At 40.9% G+C, this 25144-nt stretch overlaps 3 protein-coding genes across 4 annotated transcripts; 1 reads left to right on the top strand and 2 right to left on the bottom strand.

Moving 5' to 3' along the window:
• Nucleotides 1-749: 749 nt before the first annotated feature.
• On the bottom strand, nt 750-5142 carry loxa (lysyl oxidase a). Its single transcript, XM_068574251.1, has 7 exons — nt 4335-5142; nt 4000-4108; nt 3420-3557; nt 2458-2614; nt 1617-1712; nt 1328-1443; nt 750-1236 (listed from the first exon to the last, which is right to left on the bottom strand). Exons 1-7 carry the CDS (start codon nt 4984-4986, stop codon nt 1230-1232), a joined length of 1275 nt encoding a protein of 424 aa, XP_068430352.1. The 5' UTR covers nt 4987-5142; the 3' UTR covers nt 750-1229.
• Nucleotides 5143-10811: 5669 nt separating this feature from the next.
• mpx (myeloid-specific peroxidase) lies at nt 10812-15703 on the bottom strand. Its single transcript, XM_068573801.1, has 16 exons — nt 15687-15703; nt 15479-15544; nt 15275-15362; nt 14876-15051; nt 14610-14742; nt 14174-14303; nt 13883-14089; nt 13432-13795; nt 12752-12912; nt 12386-12644; nt 12130-12300; nt 11812-12049; nt 11505-11713; nt 11335-11366; nt 11092-11151; nt 10812-10949 (listed from the first exon to the last, which is right to left on the bottom strand). Exons 2-16 carry the CDS (start codon nt 15540-15542, stop codon nt 10941-10943), a joined length of 2301 nt encoding a protein of 766 aa, XP_068429902.1. The 5' UTR covers nt 15543-15544; nt 15687-15703; the 3' UTR covers nt 10812-10940.
• Nucleotides 15704-20987: 5284 nt separating this feature from the next.
• LOC137784120 (prosaposin) lies at nt 20988-25132 on the top strand. Of its 2 annotated transcripts, none has more exons than XM_068574562.1 (10): nt 20988-21076; nt 21189-21247; nt 22017-22091; nt 23102-23230; nt 23363-23446; nt 23564-23644; nt 23801-23984; nt 24206-24264; nt 24352-24411; nt 24503-25132. In XM_068574562.1, the coding sequence occupies exons 1-9, from the start codon at nt 21025-21027 to the stop codon at nt 24400-24402; spliced, it is 774 nt and encodes a 257-aa protein (XP_068430663.1). In that variant the 5' UTR covers nt 20988-21024; the 3' UTR covers nt 24403-24411; nt 24503-25132. The 2 variants fall into 2 exon arrangements, with proteins under 2 accessions (XP_068430663.1, XP_068430662.1); XM_068574561.1 differs by having other exon boundaries at nt 23363-23467.
• The last annotated feature ends 12 nt before the right edge of the window (nt 25133-25144 follow it).

The following is a 25144-nucleotide window of genomic DNA, read 5'->3' as shown; positions in this document are numbered from 1 at the left end:
TGGATTCAAACATGAACGCCGGCTCAGTATCGCCCCCTGCTGGGCCGGAGTGGACTTACTATTTTAACATTGTGCGTTACAGATCCATATTATGGTTGAGTGTTAGTCATTTAACAGCGACATTATCTCGTAATCATGAAACATATAATTATTATTACATATTTTTGGATTATTTACTGGTTGTATTACTGCTTTACGATGTATTTATGCTTGTACTTGTTTTATTTTACTATGTGTCACTTGTGTGTGTGCAATTTCCCCACTGCGGGATTAATAAGGGAATATCTTTTCCTATTTTATCTTGCATTGATAGATTGTGTAAAATATATTTAAAATATAAAATATATATATTTTTTAAAAATATCCACCGCGACCCGACACCGGATAAGCGGCGGAAAATGGATGGATATTTAAAAAATATATATACATGAACAAATAATATATGCATAAAATCTACATTTTCTGTTTGAGTTCTTCAAATGTGAGCCCTTGCTGCCTTTTCTCTGTTTTATACTTGAATGAAGATATTTTATTGGTGTGTGTGTGTGTGTGTGTGTGTGTGTGTGTGTGTGTGTGTGTGTGTGTGTGCGTGTGTGTGTGTGCGTGTGTGTGTGTGTGTGTGTGTGTGTGTGTGTGTGTGGCAAAGGCAATAAGACATAGAAAAAGATAAGAAACAAAGGCAAGACAGGGAAGTCACCTCAATCTGGTCGGCCAAAAAAAGTGATACAATATTACAAAGTTTTATTAGTTTCAACCAAATCTTTTGTAGTGAAAAGTCCCTTTCATTGCGTATAAATATAACATTAGATACAACAGCTGGTTCATTTTAAAATTGTGATAACATTGACATTGATATAACAATGAGGGAAAGCTGTTCACACTTCTTCAGATTCAAAATTGAACGGATTTAAATCTTTAACTATCCTCCAAGTGGTATAAAACAAAAGCATACAGTACGAGGCAAAGTAATTGAGAACGTCAAAATATTCTCATGAAAAAATGAGATAACAACATACTTATCAGTATGAAGAAAAACAAGCACAAACACATTGAACATTATCCGTTTCCTTGGCATCAGATGATTCCTTTTCTTTTCAAACTTAGGGGTGTTTAACAATTTAAAATGGATGTATCACAATTTAAAATGTATTTCATGATGCTTTCAAATGCAGTCCTCTGCATTGTTATTTATAGAACGTCTTTGCTGAGTTCCTGTGATGTTATGTTATCTAATACCTGAGGGAAGTATAAAAAAAACACCATGAGGATAGATAGACAATGCACGAAAAGTCAAAGAAACACAAGTCCCTTAAAACATGATACTCACGATGACATTTGACAACCGGACACGTAGGCGTAGTTGCCAGTGTAGCGAACGTCACAGCGCACAACGTTGTTGCTGTAGTCTGATTCTGGGACATGATATTGGGGATTTACACTGATCTGTGGGGAACAGCATATAAACAAAATATACGATTAATAACAAAGCAACAAAGTTGAATGAACAGCATGGACTGTAATCATGGAGGCAACGGGGTTCCACACAAGAAGCTCTTCAAAAAGGGGGTTTAGTGTCCGACCAGGAAGACATATGTCATCTGGTATTCCTAACAAACCTTGAGGATATAGTTTCCAGGTTTCACATCTGTGATGTCAATCCACTGGCAGTCGATGTCTGCGTTGTAGGTATCATAACATCCTGGACTCAGGCCCTGCACATTGGACACAATCCACATAAAACATTATATAAACAAGGCTATTATATTTTTACATAAAGAACTGTAACACTTCATGTTTTATTACAATATGATATCTAATTCTTAAGGGAAGTATAAAAAAAACACCATGAGGATTGATAGACAATCCTCATGGTGAGACACGGCTTAAGACACGGTATGATAAAAAGAAAAGTAATTTGAAGAAAAAGAATCAAAATCAGCCAGTAAAATAAAGAAGATGGAAAAATGAATAATTTGCCAAACAACTGATCAGACGTTCAGGCCGGTGGGAACGTCTGACAGGAGAAACAGGAAATCAATAATTCAAACTGCCTCATCCAAAAAGGAAATACTAAAGGACATCTGCCTTAGTATAAGAGCACTTGTTTTTCTCAGTTTCTCTCTCCTTTAAAGAAATGCACGAACCAAATGAATTCAATGAAAGGCAAGTCAATAAATTCATCATCCTCTAATCCCAGATTTAACTAAATAATTATAGCGTTATTGGTTATCTCTTTAGATATATTTTTTAGATGTAAACTTGCTCTTATTTTGAAACCACTATAATTCAATTGCTATTGTTCACAGAATATATTGTGACACACAATAGGAAAAAGTAGAAAATGACAAAAATGAATGTCCTTGTGTAAAATAGAGCCAGGCACAAAATAAAATAAGAGCAGCTTTAAAGTCAGTAATGTCAACATTTCTGTATGTATTTAACAGGCATTACTGAGACCTGGGTATGTGAGGTGCAGGCAAATCGCCTGTAATAGCCGTAGTCACAGGAAGTGTCCTCCAGGCAAAAGCTGGCTTTGTGGCCTTCGGCCACCGAGTGGTGGGAGGAGGCGTCCAGCAGGTCGTAGTGGCTGAACTCATCCATGCTGTGGAAGTGCCTGTGGATCAACAGCAGCAGTGTTCAACAACTCAAAACAATCTGGGACTTATTAAAACAACCAGACACTGTTTGACATGTGTAGACCGTCTTGTTCCTGAGCTCTTTACTTAGTTAGTTATTAACATGAAATATATTCTGTTGGATATTTCCCAGTGCTCTCTCAAAGGACTGCAAGTCCCTGTGACTGCTATCACAGATATGTATCATGTCTGTAGCAGTGTATCTGAATCTGCTTTCACTCTATTATCTCAAAGTCAGTTTGTTTAATGAGACAAAAGAGTCTGGATTTTAACACAAGTTGACTTTCAAAACACTGACGGAAATCTATACAGTCTACAATAACAGTGTATTGGAGCTGTGCCAAATGTGCTCCATTTTGGGGATAAGTACAGTGGACTGGTTGTTTCACAACATAACTATGGACTGAGGTAGTTTCTGATGGACCAAGGAAAACTGGCACTTTTCCAAAAGCTCAATAAAGGAACAAACACACCAGCGGTTTTCTACTTAGGCTCATTACACAACATTATTTTACAATGTGTGGCTTTGCAGCTGTATGTTAACTGAATTATGAGGTCATATGAAGTTCATTCACAACATCTTTTGAATGCCCAAAGCAGGTTTTACTGCCTTTCAGCTAAGATATTTAAAATGACATGATTCAGATCCAGATCTGATTTAATGCTTTCATGCATTGAATCTTCATGAATGCATCTATGTCAGCTTCTTGGCCAGTCAGAACAAATTACAGACTTTCTGTGTGTGATGGTGAGGTGGACACACTGAAATGACCATATACTCACTGGTGACAGCTGTGCCACTCCCAGGCGTAACGTGGCCTGCTGGGGAGGAAGTCTGCCGTCCCTTGGTTCTTGACTCTCTGAGGAAACCTCAGCAGCATGCGGGTGTCATAGTCTCTGACGCTGCCCGAATAGGCTGAGCTGCAGGCACAAATCAAAGGCAGAGCGTCAGTTTGCAGGAAAAAAAGGTCATATGTGGACACGATTACATCAGGATTGTTTTTCCTGCTTGGCCCCCCTCCTCTGAGTGGAGCAGAATCTCAGTGTCACAGTGAAGGCAGTCGGAAAAATTATTTGGAGGGATGAGGTTGTTTGGGTTAGTTTTCGATAATGTGTTTACCATTCAGGCTTTCTCTCCTCGGGGCAATTATACTTTACAGAAATCCACCGCTCCACCCCGTCTGTAACATCAGTGGTATAGGATTCGGTTAACTTTCCCTCATCTCATGGTTCCACTGTCCAGCCCTCATTCACTAACAACTTAGGTGGTTGTTATGGCTCAAAGCTTTGTGAATCACTCAGACTTGGATGCAAACCCTGTTTTTCCCTCCCTGTGGATAAGTCCTGACAGCAGTCTACCTACCTTGACAAACAGTTCTCTTCAGCTGCACATCTCAGGTTGTACATTGGGACTCTCTGCACATAAACAGAGGCTTGAATGTAGTATGCATCAGGTACTAAATCAGGCAGACCTAAAACAAAAAAACAACATTATGTTACTGGCAATATGCATAATATGACGGTAAATAAAAGTGGTTCATAAAAGACAAATCAATCAGTAAATTATTATGTGCCATATACAGACAAACACAAACAGATGAAGATCAACAAATGCATAAATGTGGAACCAAGACAGACAATTGAGACTTCATTGGTTATATATTCTCCTTAATGTTGTTTTGAGACCCCAACTCTTACCATACTGATGATACCTTGTGCCATACCCGGGTCTCGATCTCCGGCTCGGTCTCTCGTAGACGTCATAATGATTGTAATAAGGGTTATCTCTATCAGTGGACTTGTAGGGGTCATATGGATCATCACCGACCATCATGTCTTCTCTGCGGGGCAGAGGCGGACTGACGGTGACCTTTTCCTTGGTCTCATTGCTGCTCTTCTGCGTCTCCGTGCGCTCATCGACACGGCCATTGTGATGCTGGCGGTGCTCGCGCCCTCTCACGAGCCTTTGGAGCGCAGAAGGGAGCCCGCGGGCACTGTGCTGCTCCTGCTGCTGCTGCTGCTGCTGCTGCTGCTGCTGCTGGGCCACACGCTGCTTCGTGGTGTCCGGATGTTTCACGTCCGCATCACGAATGATGGTGACTGGTCGCGCCTGCACTTGCTCCTGAGATGCGCCCCTGCGCCTCGGTGGCTGATACTCCGAGCCCTGGCTTAAAATGCTGAAAACCTTGCCGTTGTGTGACCACTGTAGCGTCTGGCGGAGATCTGCTCTTTGGTTATTTCCTTGCTGGGTCCCAGAATTTGTCTGAGACTGGACAGCCTGCAGGAGGAAAACTAAAACATAGACGCACGCATATGCGTAAAGTGGCGTGCCAAATATGCGTAATCCCATTCTGAACTCAATCAAAGGAGATTTAATGGGACAAAGCGAATGAGCAGGGGTTGCCACCTGTCTTTGACTTAAGTATCCTGCATCACTATTTGAAGGATATGCATTGGGAAGAGCGGAAAAGCTAAGTTTAAATGTATCCGTGTAAACTCATATCGCTCTGCTCCTGTAGCCTGCAGTGAGATGATGATGATGATGAGGGGGAGGGGGAGGAGGAGGAGTTCAGCATTTGGCGTTTCTGAATCTGTTATACAAGTCTGGTGCTGCTGCTTATTTAACACTGAGTGTACACGTTGTGTGATCATTCCCAGCCAAGTGTGTTTGATAACTGTTCTGTCTGGCTCTTTTAAAAGATGGTTAATGTGATTAGTAACAGGCAGTGAGCATTATTTTCTTCCTTTGCTTATTTTTTAATTATAACAGACCAAAACCAGATGCAAACTTTCTTCCTACTTCATTTGAAGTGGGTTAAATAGGGTTAAGACCACCCATTTCCCGGAACTACTGTATATTGTCCTTATTTGCTTTGCCAATATCAACAGAATATTATGATAAATAGCTTTTTCCTTGACTGTTGGATGAACTAACTTTATTTTGCTTTACACTCTACCAGACGTCTCTGCACAGCATTTCCTCACTGGAGGATTCCACTAACCTGAAACATCACTCGTTGATGAGCCTGCAACATTTACTTTTTCTTCTGGGAAACCATTTGCTGCAAACCCCCCTCCACCCAGTCCTGTCTGTGTCTAGCTTACTGACAACGTGAAAGATGCATCACGTGCATCCCATATAATCTTTTATAAGGTCATAATTAGCAGTAAACAAAATGAGGCTGAGGTGATACTTGATATCTGCATTACTGCGTCTGGTGACCCCACGCTCCTCTACTGATAAGTCTAAGTAATTTGCTGCATCCCGGTCAAATCACTGTCCTGTTGCTAACACCAGAGGTATAATGCATAGTTTGGGAACCTTAATCCTTGGTTTCCATTTTCCTCTGTTTATCAAACCCAAAAGATATGTCTAGCATCTACACAACTGGCCACAGGATGGCTGCTGCTAAACCACAGCAAGTGCTCAAAAGGATTTTACAAGTTTCTCAAATCACAAAGTTTTTTAGAGCTACAGACTTGAAAGCAAAGCGTTTGGATTGTATGAGAGGAAGATTATTGTACAATTTGAGATTTAGAGCTACTATGTACCTTCAAAAAGCAATCAATAAACAATGATCAAACACCATAAAGATCCGCTTGTGATAACAGATCAGTCACAATGTCCTAAATCCCGACAGCAGCATACTGAAGTGCTCTTTGATGGAGTTGTTTGGGAAATGGGGGGTTGTGGTCTTTCCTTCGACACAGAATGAATAATGTCTTTACACACTGAATGAATAATGAAACACACTGGAAAAGCGCAAATAATGGTAAAACTAAAGGTGGTAAAAAAAAGTGTGACTAATATAGATTAATTTTGACAGTATTTAGCGGAAAGACTGGAAATGCTGAAATTGCAAATTCAGCTCTGACCAACTGCCACACATTGTTATTTCTATACTTCCAATTGTGTTGGCTAAAGCATAATCAAACAAAATGTTTCATAAAAAAAGGTTTTTATCCAGTCTTGGTGTTAAACTCAGCTAACCGGCTGCCAACTGGTGATTCAGACAGATGTTGAAACCTGTATTAGTGTTTGAGAGTTAACAGTCTTTATTGGGCACATTGCTATATTTCTCGGCGTGTTACCAACACCTGTACGTCAGTGGAGTAGTGTGAAACCAAGAGGTATCAATCATATCACCCACTTGCTGAACCAGAACAAACAAAAAAGGGGCCCTCTCATAAAAACGTTGCTCAGTAACACTTCAAAACTCCACAGGGCGCCTTTGAACTTCAGTTGTTGCATATTTAGTTGTGAATACTAAACATCCAAATGAAACAGTAAAAACACAGTGTGGTGGTGATGTCGACACGAGCCATCCCAGTGGAAACCCGTTGTGCCCAAACAGTAGCTGAGAAAGAGACTCAGGACCAAAGTCGGACTAAAAATACTTTACGGTCTGAGAATGAGCGCTATTGAACGGTAAACTGATTATATCATTCTGTAATTTACAGTTCAACCAGTTGTATTGTTCTTGGATAACGAGGGCGCATTTCATCTCTTTTTCATGTGACGTTATAGGTTTCAGCTTGTGTAAGCTCTGAGGGCCAATGAGAGCGGAGTTATCTGATCTCCTGAAAATGTATCCTCCCTGCAGACTTATGTGAGCTGTTCAAGAGTTATAGATAAGTTGGACGTGTGTGAAACGCTTGAGAAACAGAAGTCCGACGGCTCACTATTCCAAATAAAGATGCTTTTGTCAAACTTTGTGAGACTTGCTTTAACAATAATCAGTTACTTAGGATTGAAAAGTGAAAATAGTAATGAGGTATGAATCTGGCTGCTCTTTTGTAGATGTTTCCTGTTTTGTCTTGTGTTTTATTTTAATTCACAGAGGATTTGTTTCCCGTCAGAGAAACTCATCCACAGATGCTCTTTATTTTTAGCCAACATTGACTGTGTTTGGGCTTGGAGGATGACTAAAAGATACTCTTCTTTCCATCTACATACAGAGAGTGAAAACTATGTGTTTGTGGGTTTCGTCCTGTCTCTTTCTTGAAACACAGGCGGTCATGTCAACTGTATCAGATTCGCTGTTGTTTTTCTCTCGTAATTCATTGAACTTTCTCCATGAAAGGTTCTTCTTCTCTCCAGCGAGGGCAGCACAGTGTTCCCCCAACAAAGCTCAAGAGGCACATCTGCAAGGAATTAGCCGAATTCTTTTGTCCACGTAGCTGGAATTCACCCCCATTCCTGTTTTACTTTTTTGGCACTCGGCTGTGTCAAACAAATTTGAATATATTCAGGTCTGGGTTACAGAATACGTAAGGAAAATAGGGTCAAGACCTCAAAGAAAACAAAGATCTCCTTTCTTTCATGATGATAAATTTAACATGAAACCAACACCAATTATTTAATGCCGTCGCTGAGTCAACATCTGGCAGACATTTGCAACTTCGCTTGAGACGTGAACCTTTAAACATTTACAGCATCCACCTTCTTGATTTAAGGCATATTTGATTGAATTGTGCACTTGCATATGATACAAAACCCACATTGCTGCAGTTTTGAAAGTATCAATCCAGAAAAAGGATTATTTTCTCCAGTTCTGATTATTTCCTGCATTTAAATATTAATTTTCATGACATCCTTTTGACCTCACCACAATTAAACATGACCACACATGTCTGATAATTGACATATTTTTACACTCTTACATCTCCGTCCAGTAGTGAATCTCACTGTCATCTGAAAAGTTCAGCACACACAAACAAACTCAAGTTCATCTCAGCGCAAATCTCTAAGACAGAAAAAGACAATTTAAATATTTGTTCCTCCTTCATAAATACTGGGTTTCCATTACATTTGGAGCACCAAACTAGGGTTTGCGCCACACACACACACACACACACACACACACACACACACACACACACACACACACACACACTCAGCCACCACACACGCACACAGTCTGGTGGACTACGTGGCACTCTGCACATGCACTGTAGACTCTGCAGCCAGAAGGAGGAGCGCTTGATCAAAACACATCCAAGACAACTTTACATTGTGCAATGATTCATGCAGATGTATGTCCTCCCATTCCCGCAAACAGAGAAGCAAGGATACATTCCAGTTAATACAGTGATAAAGACACTTACTTGCTCTTGTTTGACTTGTGGTGTTGCATGATTCATTCTCTGCAGGAATTTAAGTAGCTCTCTATTTCCCAAGAAAATAACTGGGATAACTTTCTGATTGATGTGACATAATGATGATTTTTTTTTCAAATTCTGATTTCTTTGGCCACTTGGCGGCAGTGGAAACAAGCTGTGAACACATGGAAAACTATCACAATTTAAAGGAATAGTTTTTTTAAAGTGATATGCTCATTGACCTTTTGAGTTACATGAGAAGAGTTAAAACTTCTCACTCTCATATCCGTCTGATAAAAATGAATCTATGGCTAGCAGTAGCTTAGCTTAGCATGAAGAGCAAAAAGCTAGCCTGGCTCTGCCAGATGGTAAAAAGGTTTTAAAAAGATTGACATGTTCCATCTCTTTACAAAGACAGTTGTTGAACAGAAGCAGTAACTTCCTGAAGTCTCAGCCAAGAAATAGCCCGGTGCATACGTCCCAGTAAAAACGTCTCGCTAGCTGTTTCCAGTCTTGCTATCTGTAGCTTGATATTGAACAGAGAGCATTATCCATCTCAGTGACTAACACTGTCGCCTCTCAGTGAGGTCATGAGTTCAAATCTTGGCACAGAAACTTATCGTATAAAGTTTGCGCGGTCACCTCCAGTTTTCGGAGCACATGCAGGCCAGGTGGGCGAGAGAATTTACAATGAGCTAACCGCAGGTGTAAATGTGAGTGAGTTAGTTCTGGCCTCCAGTGACCCACATTAATATGGTAAAGACAATAAACCGAAGGAATTAACCTCTTGTCTTTCCACCACATCTGATGAATCCTGATGTGACATTTTGAAGATGAAGGTCAGCGTGTCAGTTTTTCACGCAGCAACAGGAATAGACTGAGGGAACATTTGTATATTTTTGACAAATCATCTTGGTTTGTGTTCAAATGGAGGACGGTGGCCCAACAATTAAATAAAGAGATGAAAATGGAACAACTGCAACTTTGATGGAAATATATTTTCAGATGCAATGCCTTTAAAGCCTTGTTGCCGCTATATGCGTCACACATTTATTCTGTTTTGAAAAGAACAATGGCTCCATCTACAGGAGACACTGTACATTAAAATGATGGTTGCACTTTGGCCTCCATTTCAATAACTGAAGTCAAGGTTAAAATGAAACTCACTGAGATGTTTTGTTAAGTTTAAATATGTTTTGTGATGCAAAGTATCTTGATATTTGTTTTAGTATCACCTCTGCAGAATCTTTTAACTTTCCTGGATTTTGATTTTGAAATATTTCCATGAAATAATTCCTGATGTCTAATACATATGAATGAACACATGAACACCAATTTAATGCGGCTTAGTTTCTATAGTTTATTCATAGAACGGAAAAAACAACAGATATATTTTTAGTAAAAAAAAGAAGAAAGAAGCCACACAGAAAAGCATAACACACATTTCGAGGTATGCTTGAATTTCATCAGTGCCAAACTTTTCACAATTGCCTCAATTGTGAACCAATAGACTGAATGCTGTAACAGAGTTAAGCAGATTTGCTGCAACAAATTTTATGTTCATTCGGCAAATATTTGTTAATTTGTCAGAAAATTATAAAACATGTACAGTTGTATAACGCGCGCTCGATTGTCCAGAAAACAAAGGACATTGCGAATAATAGATTTTTGATATATGATGAATGCAAAGAGGCTAAGAAAACAAAACAGAGTCTGAAGCAGGCAGAACACTGGTGCATTAAATGGCAGCGGTTCGGTCTGGAGATGGTTTGTCTCAAGCTTTGAAGACCAAATGTCCCGTGAAGTAGCTTTTGGTGCTCAGGCCTGCGGTCCCCTTGCTGGCCTCCAGCCACACTTTGTCTCCAGCCTTCAGCTGGAGCAACGTGTCACCTGATGACAAGTGGTTCCCTCCCTGATAAACCTGAAAACCGCGCAGCACCAGCTTGGAATTGACCTTCAGGTTCACATCTCCCACACGGACCATGGATCTGCTGAGAAAGCTGAACTGATAGACACCGGGGATGACGCATGTAAACAGGCCTGTCTTGGTGCTGTAAAGGTTCTGTTTGTTGTAGTTGACTTGGCGGAAACGAATGATTTTCTTTGAGGTTGGACTGTACTCGCCCAGAAGGACGGAAAAGGCAGCTTGAGGCTGTGTAGCATAGGACTTAGGTACCAGCTTTCCGGGACGGCCTCGAGGTCCTATTCGACCTGCAGAGGAACAAAAGTATAGATTACTTATTTGCTTTGAATCAACTAATAAAATACATGTTTGATCTGGCGCAACATTATGACTTTTCCACACGATCTGCAAGCTATGAAAGGCTGAACAGACGATAATTGAATAGATTACCTCGTTGTCCAGGAGGGCCTGGCGGGCCTGGCGGTCCTGCTGGTTTTTCTGGTCCAAAGTCTGGATATCAAGATACAGATGTTATTAAACTTAAAGCCTCATAATTCTAAGATTTGTCAAAAAATGTGCTTGTAACAGTAAACTCTGACTGGAGTAAGGAGCACCATCACCAAAATGACTAAAAGTGAAGTGTCACAAACTGAATGTAAACATTTTTCATGCGTGTTAGTACTTTAAACCAACCTTTTTTCCACTGACTTCATTACAGTTAGAACCTGAGTCAAGTGATAGAGAAGAAATAAACACACCAGGTTAAAAATAGAATGAAAAACACAGCAGGTGACAAATGATTGTGAATTCGGAGCAGAAAGTCCTCCCCCGTGGTCAGAAGGTCTGGCGCCGTGCTCTTTCACCTGTGCATGTTCTTTCCCTCCAGGCCGAGAGGTTCAGGCTGCGGATGCTGGAGCAGCGGACGAGCCGGTTCCTTCTAGAGAGGATGCTGAAGGCGTCAGTGGGGACAGACGTGATGCCGGTGTTTTCACAGATGACACTGGACATGGTGACTCTGGACAGAGCAGATCTCTGAGCCGCGGTGAAGACGCCCGGGTTCTCGTGCCACAGCCTGATTTTTCAAAAAACAGATCAGTGTCAACGGAGACTGTGTTTGACCTGCATGTTTCTTTCGTTAGCATCGCTTCATGCATCCACACACATGCTGACCTGTCACCCTGGCGGATCCTCTGGAACTGTGACGCGATGAGGCAGGCGAACAGAGGCCCCACGCGGCCGCCACGGACGAACGGCTCCGCCACACCTCCCATCCAGACGTCGATGTTGTCGGCCGTGCCGTAGAGCTGCAGCAGCCTGCCAGCCAGGTCGTTGTTGTTCAAGACCTGAGCGAGCTCCGCCCGATTCCTGGGCTGAGACAGGCCACAGAACCTGCGCCAGGCGTTGTAGCCTTGAAGAATAACGAGCGAGTCAGCATGGAGAGGACGAGGACAATCAGGAATGAGAAGAAAGGTTGTGTGAAGGTTGTACCAGGCAAGCCGTGGTCGCGGCCCCTCTCCATGTTGAGAGAGCCCAAGTCCAAAGCCAGATGCATCACGAACTGGAACAGCTTCTCCCTCAGAGCGTCCACCATCATGTGGTCCTGAGTGTTCAGTTTAGCAGGACGGCCGACCAAACCCCGGAGCAGAGAGTCGATGCCGCCTGCACAGCACAAACACACAAGTTAGGGTGACAGTTTGAGGAAGAGCGGTTGTGAAGTTGCCGCCCGCCTCCTTGTACAGCTCACCCTCAAAGACGATCCTCCAGGGCGTGAAGAAGGCCTTGAACAAGGGCACACTGGGGAAACGAGGGTCCTCCCTGTAATTTGCATCCAGGCGGGACAAGAACGGCTGGATGGCCAAGTGGGCGAAGCGGTAAGCTGCGGTCGCGAAGACGTTGGCGATGCTGGGGTCCACGTTAGGGTTGTAGCCCGGGTAACGGCCGAGCTGTCTGCGCATCGCGTCCACGCCCACAATGTGAGGCAGATAGTCCCTGAACACAAACACCTGAGAGAGACAGACATCCATTTTGAGTAAAAGACAATGGAGCGCATGACACATGCATCTGAAATGTAGAAACAGAATCATCATTGCTGACTCTCAGCTTTACCCACCTGCGTGTAAGCACCCATGATCTTGCGGGCCTCTTGGTAGAGCGTCTCACTGTCCCATTGAGGGTTCAGTCTCTTCAGTTGACGAGCCAGACGGTTATGCTCGCGCATAAACAGCGTGTGAATGGACGTCAGAGCGATGTTCTCGTCCACACGGACGTCACCTTTCAATCACAAATGTACACATCAACTATAGGGTTCTCTCCGCTTCTGATTCATATCTTTGGCACCTCTTTCTGTGAGTTTATGAGTTGCAATTACTGGATTAAATCATGATTAAATAATGAGTATGAATACTTTATACATCAGCAATCGGACGTTAGTAAAAACATTTGAGTTGCTGAATTATAAGAATGCACATTTGATGATAATTGTAGTGAAACCTCTTTTGAATGATTTACTAACATGTCACATGTATGACTGTGCGTCTGAAGTCATTAAGTGACAAACGCATGATTCTGTATGAGCGGCATGCAGTCTGCAGTCATAAATGTTAGTAAAGGGTCGTTGTTTTCTAAAGATATTTCGTTACAATACCTGCATCAGTCTTTTACGACATAGAAACCACACATTATTATTTCAACTTTTAGAGCCTATTACTGATCTTTTAAGATTGAATACATGATAATTATATATAATATTCATGAAGCTAATAGTTACAGTGAACTTGTGAGATGACTAACCTGCAATGAAACAGGGCACCTCTCGGGCGTTGGTGTCGTTGGTGACTCTTTTGCGAGTGGCACACATGTTCGCCTGGAGGGGGTTAAAGGGCAGCAGCTCGCGCATGTTGTCTCTGAACTCTGTGTTCACGCGCAGCAGGCCGCCGTCATTATCCAGGTCGCGAAGAAACAGGGCAAGCTTCTCATCAGAGCCGTACACTTGACCGAGATCCAGGAAGGCCGTCAGGGCGTTGATCTGCTCCCTCTTGTTGGGCTCTCCGCCAAAATTGTAGGCCGAGTTTCCCGTCCCGCAAACAGGCGCGGATCTGAATGCAGGGATGCAGCTGTCTGGGCCCGAGGGCAAGCGGGGGTCGCCGCGGGGAATCTGTGAGTAGGAAAAAGACCAAAGTTTATGAAGAGTCTTTCAGTGAATACAACATCTCGGTGTTTGGGTTTGAGGTTTCACACGAACCAGGATGGGGACGCATGGCTCAGTTTTTTCACAGCTATCATCACAGTTGATCCCGTTGCTGAAGGAGCGGATGCTGGGGGAGAAGGGCGTGAAGGTGAGGTCGTGGTCGTTCCACTGACCAAACATGGTCACCATGTGAGTGTATTCTGTGTCGTTGACGACGCCAGCGTCCGTCGTGCTTAGGATGTTGTTGGACACCTGTCGCACCTGAGAGTGGAGTAGAATAGTTTTGATTTAATCAGCGATTTTGTATATTAGTCAAAGCATGTGCCTGAGATTTCCAGGTTGTACCAATGGGAGCAGGAAGTTGTTAATTCTTCGGCTACTGTTCCTTCCTTGTGGTACAGAGACGCCGTCTTCATATTCGGCTGCGAGCCAGCGGCCGAACGGGGTGTTTGAGGCCCCGAGGCGAGGGTTATTCCTGAAAGCAAAAAAGGAGACATGTTTGAAAACGCTGCTTGAGAAATCCCAGGGAAGTGAGCACATCTTCTGCGGTGTACTGTCTAAGATGGTCAGATGTATTTCACAAGCATTTCTTCTGAATGTTAGCAATACTCAATCTCACAGACAACAAAGTCAATGCTATTAATTTAGAACATTTCGCTACTTGGAACAAGGTGCCTTTCTTATTCTAGAGTCAAAATAGCCAATCAAAGTTGATAATGAAGACATTTGGTAATGTTAAAAGGTCCCTAGTAAGATATGTCACTGGGATGTTTCCTCTTACAGGTTGTTGCAGACGCTGTCGGCTGTGCGATACTTGTTGATGTTTGGTGTGCTGCGGCATGATGGACGGCGGACTCGAGCCGAACAACCAGATATCTTAGAAAGTGTTCTCAGATCCTCTGGGGTAAGCAAATCTAAAAAAAAAAAAAAAAGAAAGGCATTTCAAGGATGTGCCAATGTGTGTATGCCACATTACAAAGCAGTTCATATCAGATTATTCAACCAAGTGTGTGTATGTGTGCTGTTTTTTTACTTGACCTGTCTTACCCGTTGCGTTGAGTGAGCGTTTGTGCACACGGTGCACCTTCTCTTGCACCAGACGGATGGTTTGTGCCATGTAGTCTGCGGATCTCACAGCAGAGCGCGTCACACCACGAGGCTGCTTCAGGAGACGAAGAGTATCGTGAGGACGCACCACGTCCCTGCGGACTCGTCTCAGGCTCCTGGATGGAAAAAAGTCACAGTCAAAAAATGTGGTATGCTCCAAATTGTGGTACTTTTTGGAGCTCCTGTACCTTTTATTAGCAATTACTGAGCTGCATAATTACAATAATGAATGGTTTGCACGACAAAGAAATAGCTTTTCAGTGTATATTTCTCCTGAATTAATTTGAAAGATAATCTATTTTACTGTGTGAGATGAAATAATCCATAAAATGAACTTACTCTTCTCTGGAGTACTTGTACGCATCATCGACGACTTTCTTTGCCTCCTCAAAACATTGTTGAAGGAGAGGACTGCCGAGGTATTCTCCTGCAAAGAAACAACAAACTCATCAAATTGTTCATCAATTGCAACAAAAAAAATATTCAAAACCTGACCATTTAGATTTTATGACGCGTGTTTACAGAGTACGGGATGTCGCGTACCTGCAGGTGTGGAATGGGCGGGAATCAGGACGATGCCCAGCACAAGAAGTGCAGAGAAAAGCATGTCTAAAACAAACAAATAAAAGAGTCAGCATGAAAAAACTTAATTCAAGGTATTTGTCAACAAGCATGCACAGAAATGATTTCTTCTCCATCATGTAACATCAAAAATATCCAAGCATCCTGAACAAAAAGCAAATCTCGTCACCTGTGTCTGTGCAGATGTCAGACGCTCTGGGAGATGTGGAGTTTGCGGCGCTGCCATCGTCTTTATATTCGGCTGGAGGGGCAAGGCCTGCACAGAGTTGTAGGTGAGGCTCCTGTCAGTAAAGAGAAGTTCCTTCTTCCTTCTCTCGCCGCTCAAGGAAATGTCTTCACCTTTATCAGTTATTGTTTACGTCTCATTTGGGAAACTATCATTCCCCATATGGTGGTAGTGATAGTGGTAACAGTAAACCATTGCAGTATAATGGCGTTATCATATGTGTCGTTGTGTAATTTTAGTATTGTCACCTGTCACTATTTGAATAAACAGGTTTCTTGTTCAGGAATATGATTTAAATGTGTTGATGTGCCTTTTAAAGCAGTTTTAGAGTACATGTTTATTCTTTGACATTCTTCTTCTTGGAAGAAATCACACACACTTTACCTGTTCTTGATATTATTTGATATAACTGGACCCAGTCTTTTCACACAATTAAAAACAATAGTTTTCAGCCCAGTTTTCTTTGACATGTTTTTACACCATTTCCCTCTTTTATTGGTAGTCAACAAGTTAATAGATTTGCAGAATTTGGACAGTTTTCTTTTTGTCACTTGTTAACTGATGTTGCCATGTTGTGGCTGTTGGCCTTCTGTGTTGCCACACAGAAACTAAAAAACTTGAGAAACTATTTGAAAAGCGGAAGGAATGTACACTTGTTCCTATTAACAAATGCACATTACAAGTAAAAATGTTTCCATCTTAAGGCCCGCAATTTTCTCCTTTTTTATCAGGCGGATGTTTAGAATTTACGTGCAGTGTTGTTAAATTAAGCTGTTAGCAACTGAACATCACAGGTAAATAAATAATAGGTTGTATGTGTGAGCCATGATTGAGCAATGAGGAAAAGGAAAAACAGATACAGAGTCAAATATAAGCTTACCTTGAAAGTGTACGTGTGTGTGGTTGTGTGTGTGTGTGTGTGTGTGCATGTGTGTGTGTGTGTGTAGGTGTGTGTGGGTGTGTGTTTGGCGAGCTTTGTGGGTCCTGTAGACACAAAGGCTTTTTCATAGTTGTCACGCACAATTGTAATTAATAACAAAACAAAGGACAGAGTCCATTTCCTGCAAAGAGCCTGACTGACAAAAACTTACTGATTGATTACTAACTGAGTTATTGATAACATGAACAAACATCCTTTTGAGGGTGTTATATAATGTACTACTTGAGTCTAAAACAGCTGTAGACTACAGGATATTTTAGGATTTTGGAATTATTTATTCCGACTGTGTGTTTTGAATCAGGAGTCGAACGATTTGAATCCTAAACCTGCAAATTGAGTCATTGCACTGATGCTTGGACTTCATGTCAACCAAGTCAGGTGTTGAAATTCTTAAAGTCAAAAGAAAAAAGGAAAATTTGTTCATTTCCAAAAATATAAAAAGATGCAAAGCTTTGACCTCCAAGGTCTTTGTCAGACATACGTTACAGATCTCACATGAGGACAACATCTCCCGCTTCACCCAACTGCAAGGCTGGATGTGCACAACGTCCTTTTTTTTAAAAGAAAGTTTAAAAACAAATTTGAACTCTTGTTATTAATTTGCAACAGTAGACATTATTGAAAAGTTGAGGAAGAGGTTGTATATAAAGAAACATTTTTTTTCTTGCACATCATGCTTGAGCATCAGTGGCTGACTGACAGTACTTTACTGTAACACGTAAAGGAAATGTAGGATGAACTAAACTTCTGATGCACAAGAAAGAATATTCAAATCACTTTTTGTTTTCATCAATTCAAACGAGAGTCCAGTTTTTCGCTTGTTAATTAACAAAGTACAGGGTCACTTTTCTGTCAGCACATCAATGTGTTTGCGACATCCACAGTTACAGTTGCACTAATCGTCTCCAGTTCCCTCTTTAAAGGATGTCATAAATAACAGAAACCCACAGCAATGGCTGAAACACTGTTAGTCAACCTCAAGGTTCAACAATAAATTCCAATTTCTCTTGTGAACTGGTGAGAGAGCCGTTTGTGTGTATTTTACTGGAGAATGCTGGAAAATTCTTCACACAACAACTCAGTACAGTCCAAAAAAACCCAAGTATTTTAAAAGCTATACTACAGTTAAATGAAAAAGTTTTTTTTTATAGATGAACGTTTAGTGAGCTGAAGCTTTGATGATGCCTCGTAGTTATGTTTCATTGTAATTCCCCGCGGTCCAGGAAATAGAGCTGTTTTGACAATGCATGAGTCATTCATGCCGGTCTAACGATTCATTGGTTTAAACATTAATAAGGAAGGAATTTACCATTTAAGGTGTCTTCCACCAGACTGATTACGTGAAAAGGAGTTCCCAACATGCATAAAATCTTATATCTGATTAGATTCCAATTACTTTCCTTAACCCCGATGCATTCGATAAGCTTGTGTGTCCAGCCATGTGCAAACCTGAGGCCTTATGAACATAGACACAAATTAATATGAAATAACAGTAAAATGTTCCGCAAACATCCATAGACAAAAGAGAAACTTGGCAATAAAAGAGCAAAGAAAATGTGTCTTTCTCGTTTAATAATCTGTCTGAGTTGCACTCACCATGCACGGTGAAAGACACAATTATCAAGGTGAGCAAATATGGGCTTGCACAAACAGCTGAGAAGTGTTTAGGTTCTTTGTGTATTTGTTCTACAACTCTTTATTTTATCATCCCGCATGACATCTGACAAGTTGATTAACTTATATTTGGGCCTTATATGCCGTTAATAACAGCAGTCAATGCATTTTACAGCACAGTGACACTATTTGTATTGCTTCCCATAAAGGCTCCAGCAACTCCATGTTGCAGGTGAAACACACTGAGCAAAGAAAAGCCTATAATTCACCTGGAGCGCTTCTTAAACTTGTTGATTCTGTGATTAATTCGGATCAAGCAGGAAGCAGAATTATGCAGAATGTCAAAGACATTTCATAAGCTGAACTGACACAAACAAAAAGCCCCAACTAGTCAGAAGGAAGAAACTACGAGAGGAACAAAATGTTGCGACGCTGTCATGGTAGCCCGCCGAAAGACAACAATTGTGACGCCAAATACTTTGAACAATGTGTAACAGCCCGTAAACAATGTGGAAACACTCATTCTCTGTCAGCACCTCTTGTCTTCACTTCCCCTTACAGTGTGTTATAGGCCGCTTATCTAACTCCAGGAACTATAATTCTACATTTTTAAAATGCACAAATAGCCAAGATAGTGACTTCAAGCTGGTTCATGCCTCTGTATACTAGTATACAATTTTACAATTCTGCTGCAGAGATAGGAACTACTGGAATAACACTGTTCTCCCATAAACTACTGGCCGTAAAGATAAGCCAAGAGACATATTCCGGGAACCTTCTTAATCAAGATGGTTATTAGGCACCAATAAGTGCAGTCAATCAAGCGCACTTGAGCTGCCACTAATCCTGGCGTAAGACAAGCAGTCATGTTGTTAACGCGGCAAAATACATGTATAGGCCTGATCCCAATGGCCCCTTTGAAGAATTAAACCCTAAAGGACTTAAAAATGTTATCTGGTAAATGGTTGCGTGTGAGGAAGTGTAATAAGAATAGGACTGAACTTTGCTGCAACATCTCATGTTACCTTGACATCATGCTATGTACAATAGGTATTTAATATACTTTGTACTTCCTGATTTGAAACGTCAAGGCTTTTGCCTCACGAGATGAGATGTATTTGTCAAATAATCAAATTACTTGCTTTTGTAAAATCAGTTTCAGTAACAACATGATGTTCGATGTAAAAATCGGTGTAATATAATTTTTGCATTCCTCTGCTTTCATGTGTTTTCATGTGCCATCTTTACTTAATGTTTCGGTGTAAATGTCATATGCCAGGCTGAACACTCATGGGCTTTCCTCTTTTTCTTATTAGCCTGTGTTTAACGTCACATTGCTGTGAATTGTGGGTAATTCCCTTGGGCAAAGTCAGCAGAAATGCAGACTTATGGGAACTGTGCAAACAGTGCTCAAATGTGTGCGAGATACCTCAGGCACTTTGCGATTAGGCAGTGGGACAGCCCTAAATGGACTTTGTGGGTTTCGCACCTCCAACTCTGTGAGTCCATGAGTGTGGAGCTTTGGATCGGCCCTCATATGTTCAATGGCCATTTAAGGACAACCATTTAACTTCCGTTGCTCTATGTTGCCACACTTTGTACAGATTGTGAAAATGCCAGCGGAAATGTATACTTTAGTATGAGCACTCAACCGTACCAACCTGCACTCTGAGGCTGAACGCTCATATTCAAAAGTTATCATCTTAACATGACTACATTACGCAGAATAAATATGTTCACGTGTTAACATGCTGACATTCATTCAATAAACGTAATAGAAGTATCAGTGTTCAGGGTCGTGGGGGAGCTGGAGCGGACCAGCTGACATTGGGCGAAGGCAGAACGGGTCGCCAGACTGCTGAAGGGCTGACACTCAGAGACAGACAACCCTCACACCCGCTGGCAATTAAGAGTCCTTCATTAACCTCAGCTGCATGTCTTCGGACTGCAGGAGGAAGCCGGAGAACCCGGAGGGAACGTTTATAAAGCATCTCGTATTTTATTCTAAGTGTTTGAAAAATGAATCTATTGCAGTGAAATGTGGTGCACATTGTTGAGGCTTCATAACCTACAAGCAGAAGTATAAGCCGCCATCAACACAGACATGAGATTCAGGGTGACAGGTTTGACGGGACGTCGACTGCCTTTTTATTTTTGATGAGGCTGTTTTAAAGCAAGCGGACTGTAAGATCGTACACTTTTACGACCAAAACTGAGATAAGAAATCCATCTATTGTCTTCTGAAACCCTTTGTAGTTTCAGTGTGCAGCAGGTGGACATACAAGTAATTCTAGTTGCCGCTGCCAAGGAGGTTAAGTTATCACTTGGATTTGTCTGATTGTGCTGACATTCATCTCATTGATGGTTTATTAGAGTGGCAAATATTAGACAGAAAAAACTACAATAAAGATTCATAATTCACAACATGCACAATTTAAATGAACCAAAATGTAGGTGACACAATGCATACTATGAATTTAAAGACAGTACAACGTCTTTCAGATACAGGATGTCAGGTTTTTGCTCCTTTGGTTTGAGGAACAGAATATGAAACATGAGGTATCGAAAAATATAAAAACCAGTTCCGCTGTGCTGAAAATAAAACGCATCACATTAGTGACCCCCCAATCAGAATCTGGTGGGCCCTGTCAGATATAAGCTTCAGTGCACTCTCACTTCCTTGCAGATCTCAGGAGAGAGGACATTCAACCAAAAGCCTGAACAACTATGGCCTCGCTCAAGATTGTGTTGCTTCTCTTCGCTTGTCTTCAAGGCTGTGGTGAGAATATATTTAATTTTACTAGGACGATGAATTATGAAGTGAATAGCAAAGAGTCAAGTGATGAGACATTACAATGAAGATTATTATTGATGAATATTTCCCTCAGCAGCGCTGACTTCGGCTGTCAACATCGATGGTTTGCAAACATTTCCAGATGCATTGAGAGCAGTAAGTTTAACATTTATATTCATTGTTATATTTTGCATGCAAAACATGAAAAACAAAAGACGTATTTTATGACGCACAGCTTCAAAGTATCATGTGTAATATACTTCATCCCACCGGTGGATTAACAATGTACTGGACACAACTTACCAAACAACAAATATAACTTTAAGGAACAAATGCATGTAATTACAAGAAATTCAGGGATTACCTCATTCCAAAGAAATGGTTCGTGAAATACTTTTGTATATTGTGTGCTAAAAGTGTGTGTTGTAATGCTTTTAACATCCTCTTTTTACAGTGGTAGAAGTATTATTCAGACATTACAATACTGCATTACAGTGATAGTACTTAATTCAAAGTCCTACTTGAGTAAAAAGTATTATCATCAAAATGTATGTATCAAAGTAAAAGTAAATGCAAGTCTGTGTTATAAATACATACATGTAAATATATGTCATAGGTTGGCTCAAAGATAGATACAGTGTGGGAGTTGAACCATCACAGTGAAACTGAGATTCTCATTTCTTCAAAATCAGGAAGTTTCTTCAATTTAGCCCAGATCCTCTCCAAGAATATTTAAAGTAAAAACTTTCACACGTTGTTTTTAGTTTCACTTGTGAACCTAGATGAACTGCTGCAGCCACACATGCGTATCTTCCTCAACAAACCTGAGAAGGTTTTAAATCTCATGCAACCACCAAAAATGAGGCGCTCCGTGTGTGTATGTGTTACTTCATTTTCATGATGTGATTTTTACTTTTATAATCAGACTGGGGACGTCTGTCAGGACTGCACCCAAATATTTGCACTCCTTGCTGATCTGTTTTCCAACACTGACCTCCAGGTGAGTCACAAAAACACCTGTTCTCTTATCAGTTGAACCAAGTCTTCACATTCAGAGATGCAAATTATTTAAATCAGTGGAGCATTCAGTGAAAACCAAGCATGCATAATAAAGTAAAGGTCCCCTTTTATTTTTGGTGCAAAGCCAAATTATATTTTATATGTCAAAATAAAAACCTGAAGTGAAATTTTACAGGCAGTTTCTGTTTCTCACATGACTTCAAAGATCCTCTTTCCTCTGAGCTTCATCAGGTCTGTGGAATCCCAAAGAGAGACAACTTAAATCATTTTTTATACATTTCATTAATCATTTTGAACCACATATCAAGACGTTTCACTCACAGTAATCTCTATTTTGCTGAAAACGTCAGTGGGGATTGCATAGCTGTAAATTAAGTTAATTTAAGATTAAATGCAATTGACATTGCACTATATCCATCTCGTTGTCTGTTTAATGACACTTCTAAAGGGGCTGTAATTCTCCATTCCAAACTATGCGATTAAAGAAAAGAAAAGAAATTAATTATTTCAACCTTTTTTCAATAATATTTGTAGTACCTCCAGCCCATGCAAAGCATTTTTGGTTTAAAAATTATACACAGAGCTTTGCCATCGGTGTCTGATTTAATATGGAATATAAACAATTCAGTTTATGAACTTACACTTATATTTTAGTGAGTATTTATTAAATAACATTTTTTAAAGGATTTTTCAATTAATGCTCATCTTTAAAATATATATACATAAAAAATTGAGAACCACTGCATTGAAGAACATAAGACATTGCCACAATTCATGTATTCTTAACAGGAAATTGTATATTCAATTACAAAACAAATGTAGTATGTTATTAATAATAGCACTTAAACTGTTCACGCACTCCTCTTGAATACTATTGAATGTCTCCTTAAATCAAAAACCATGTTTAGATTGATCTTAATATCATTATTAATATAGTATCGTCCAGAGGTATAAAGAACACACACCACCTCATTTAGCGCTTCTCTTCAGAAAAAGATGACGGAGGGCATTGAAAGTGTGTGTGACCACCTGCCCGGACCACCGGCTACTGCGAAACTCTGCAAAGAAGAAGTGGAGAAGATGCTTCCACTGGTCATCAACTTCTTTGCTGGTGTCATAGTAAGTTTCATCCTGAATGTATATTCTTACTTAAGTTTCCAAAAACAGAAATAACAATGTGCATCCTGTAGTGTTTGCTGTTGACGTGTTCCTGATGAGACGTCCATCCTCAACACATCTCTTTCTCTGCAGAAACCCGCTGAGGTCTGCAAAGTCATTGGACTCTGTGACAAGCAGGAGAAGTTGCTCCGTTATTTTGTCAAGGAGGCCCTTCAGGTTGCAGTGAAAAGGAAAAATGTCAGTAAAGTACAAGTTTGAGAAACACATTTGAAAACAATAACGTGTGTGTGTGTGTGTGTGTGTTTTACCCCCTCTGCTGTTTGAATCAATCAGGTGCAGCCCACAACACAATGCTCCTTCTGTGTTTTTCTGATCAAGACTTTGGAGGACATACTCCCAGAGGAAATGACTGAGGTGAGTTACGCTCATGCAATGTAGGAACACACATGCACACGGACAAACACAGCATCTCTTTGTCCTGCACAACCACAGACACGCATGTACGTAGACACCTAAACGCCTCCAGACAGCGCTGACGACTCTTGGGTGACACAATGCACCTTTCTGCAGGAGGCCGTGACCAAGCTGCTGGGGGAGATTTGTTATCTTTTGCCCTCCTCCTACCGAAATCAGTGCGAGGCCGTGATTGGCAAGTTCAGCAAGGTGGTGCTGGATGCGGTCCGGAGCTACGCCACCCCCCAGGCCGTCTGCGCTCTCATCCACCTGTGTCAGGGGCAGGAGGCTCCTCTTGTAGGTCAGTATGCCTCTTCTTCAGTGATGCATGCAGGGCTTCATCTTCAAGTTACTTACTTTATCCATCCAGCAGTTTTTAACTGACGAAAATGTGTTTCCATGAACTCCTTTAGAAGCTGGAAGCAGCAAATGATGACCTGATAAAAGGTTGTTTCATCTGTTATCAAAGTGAACTGATCTGCTGTCTTTCAACAAATCCTGTTGTTTTTTTCCCCCTCTCAGACGCGTGCACGTTGGCAGCCTACAGGTGCAGAGACGTGACTACTGCCCTCAAATGTGGAGTAAGTGAAAGACTACCAAAGAGTAAACTCGGTCAGCTTCTGAATGCTAAGTAGTGACCATGTTTTCATTTTGTCCACTTCATGCAGACTCTGTTTTACTGTCAGAAATTTGCCTGGAAGCCTCTCAACACAGTTTAAAACATTACGGTAGGTAGACTTTTTTTGTGAGAACTTGCAACCTCGTTATAACTAGAACAGACAACGTCACATCAAATGTCTCCATATGGCTTTATTTCAGGGTGGACCAAAACATCTGAGTCAAACTCAGTGTCTCCATGGACGACCCAGGTCTTTCAACAAACTGCAAATATTAACCATACTGCTTGACACCTGTGGCATTTCTTTCTGATTTATTATCTTACTGCATTTTTTTTTTAAATTTTGCTTAGTGTATAGTCTGCCTGGAGAGAAGAAAACCAGGACTTAGTTTGAACTAAATGACAAAAGGATCATTTAAACTATATTAAATGGCATGTGGATCAGATATGAACATTATATTTTCTGTATGAAAGATGTTTTCATAAATATTCTGTATTCTTGATTAGACCTTTCCTTTTTGAAGTTGTACTAACCGCCATATAAAAAGCTGCAAGGCTTCATCCACTTTTAAATTTCTTCCAATCAGATTATCTCAGAAGAATGATCTGACTCAATGTAGTTAAATAAACATTACTTGATCTGTCTTCTTTTCTATCAACAAAAGCAGCATTTAAAACATTGATTATGTATCTTCTTTATATGAATTGATCATTTGCCAATGCAGCTTCACATCAGCACCCTGTATTTTGTAGTCAACTTGTTGTTGGTCTCAATCCTAAACCTGTAATCACTGCTGTTAATCAATACAAATATAAAAGCTGTCAATTTATATTCAGCCTGA

The sequence above is a fragment of the Clinocottus analis genome, unplaced genomic scaffold (assembly GCF_023055335.1).
Source record: "Clinocottus analis isolate CAN_PGR_092001 unplaced genomic scaffold, fCliAna1.0.p SCAF_13, whole genome shotgun sequence".
Classification (NCBI taxonomy): Eukaryota; Metazoa; Chordata; class Actinopteri; order Perciformes; family Cottidae; genus Clinocottus; species Clinocottus analis.
The sequence above is the reverse complement of the archived record's forward strand: the minus strand, read 5'-3'. Positions and strand labels throughout refer to the sequence as shown.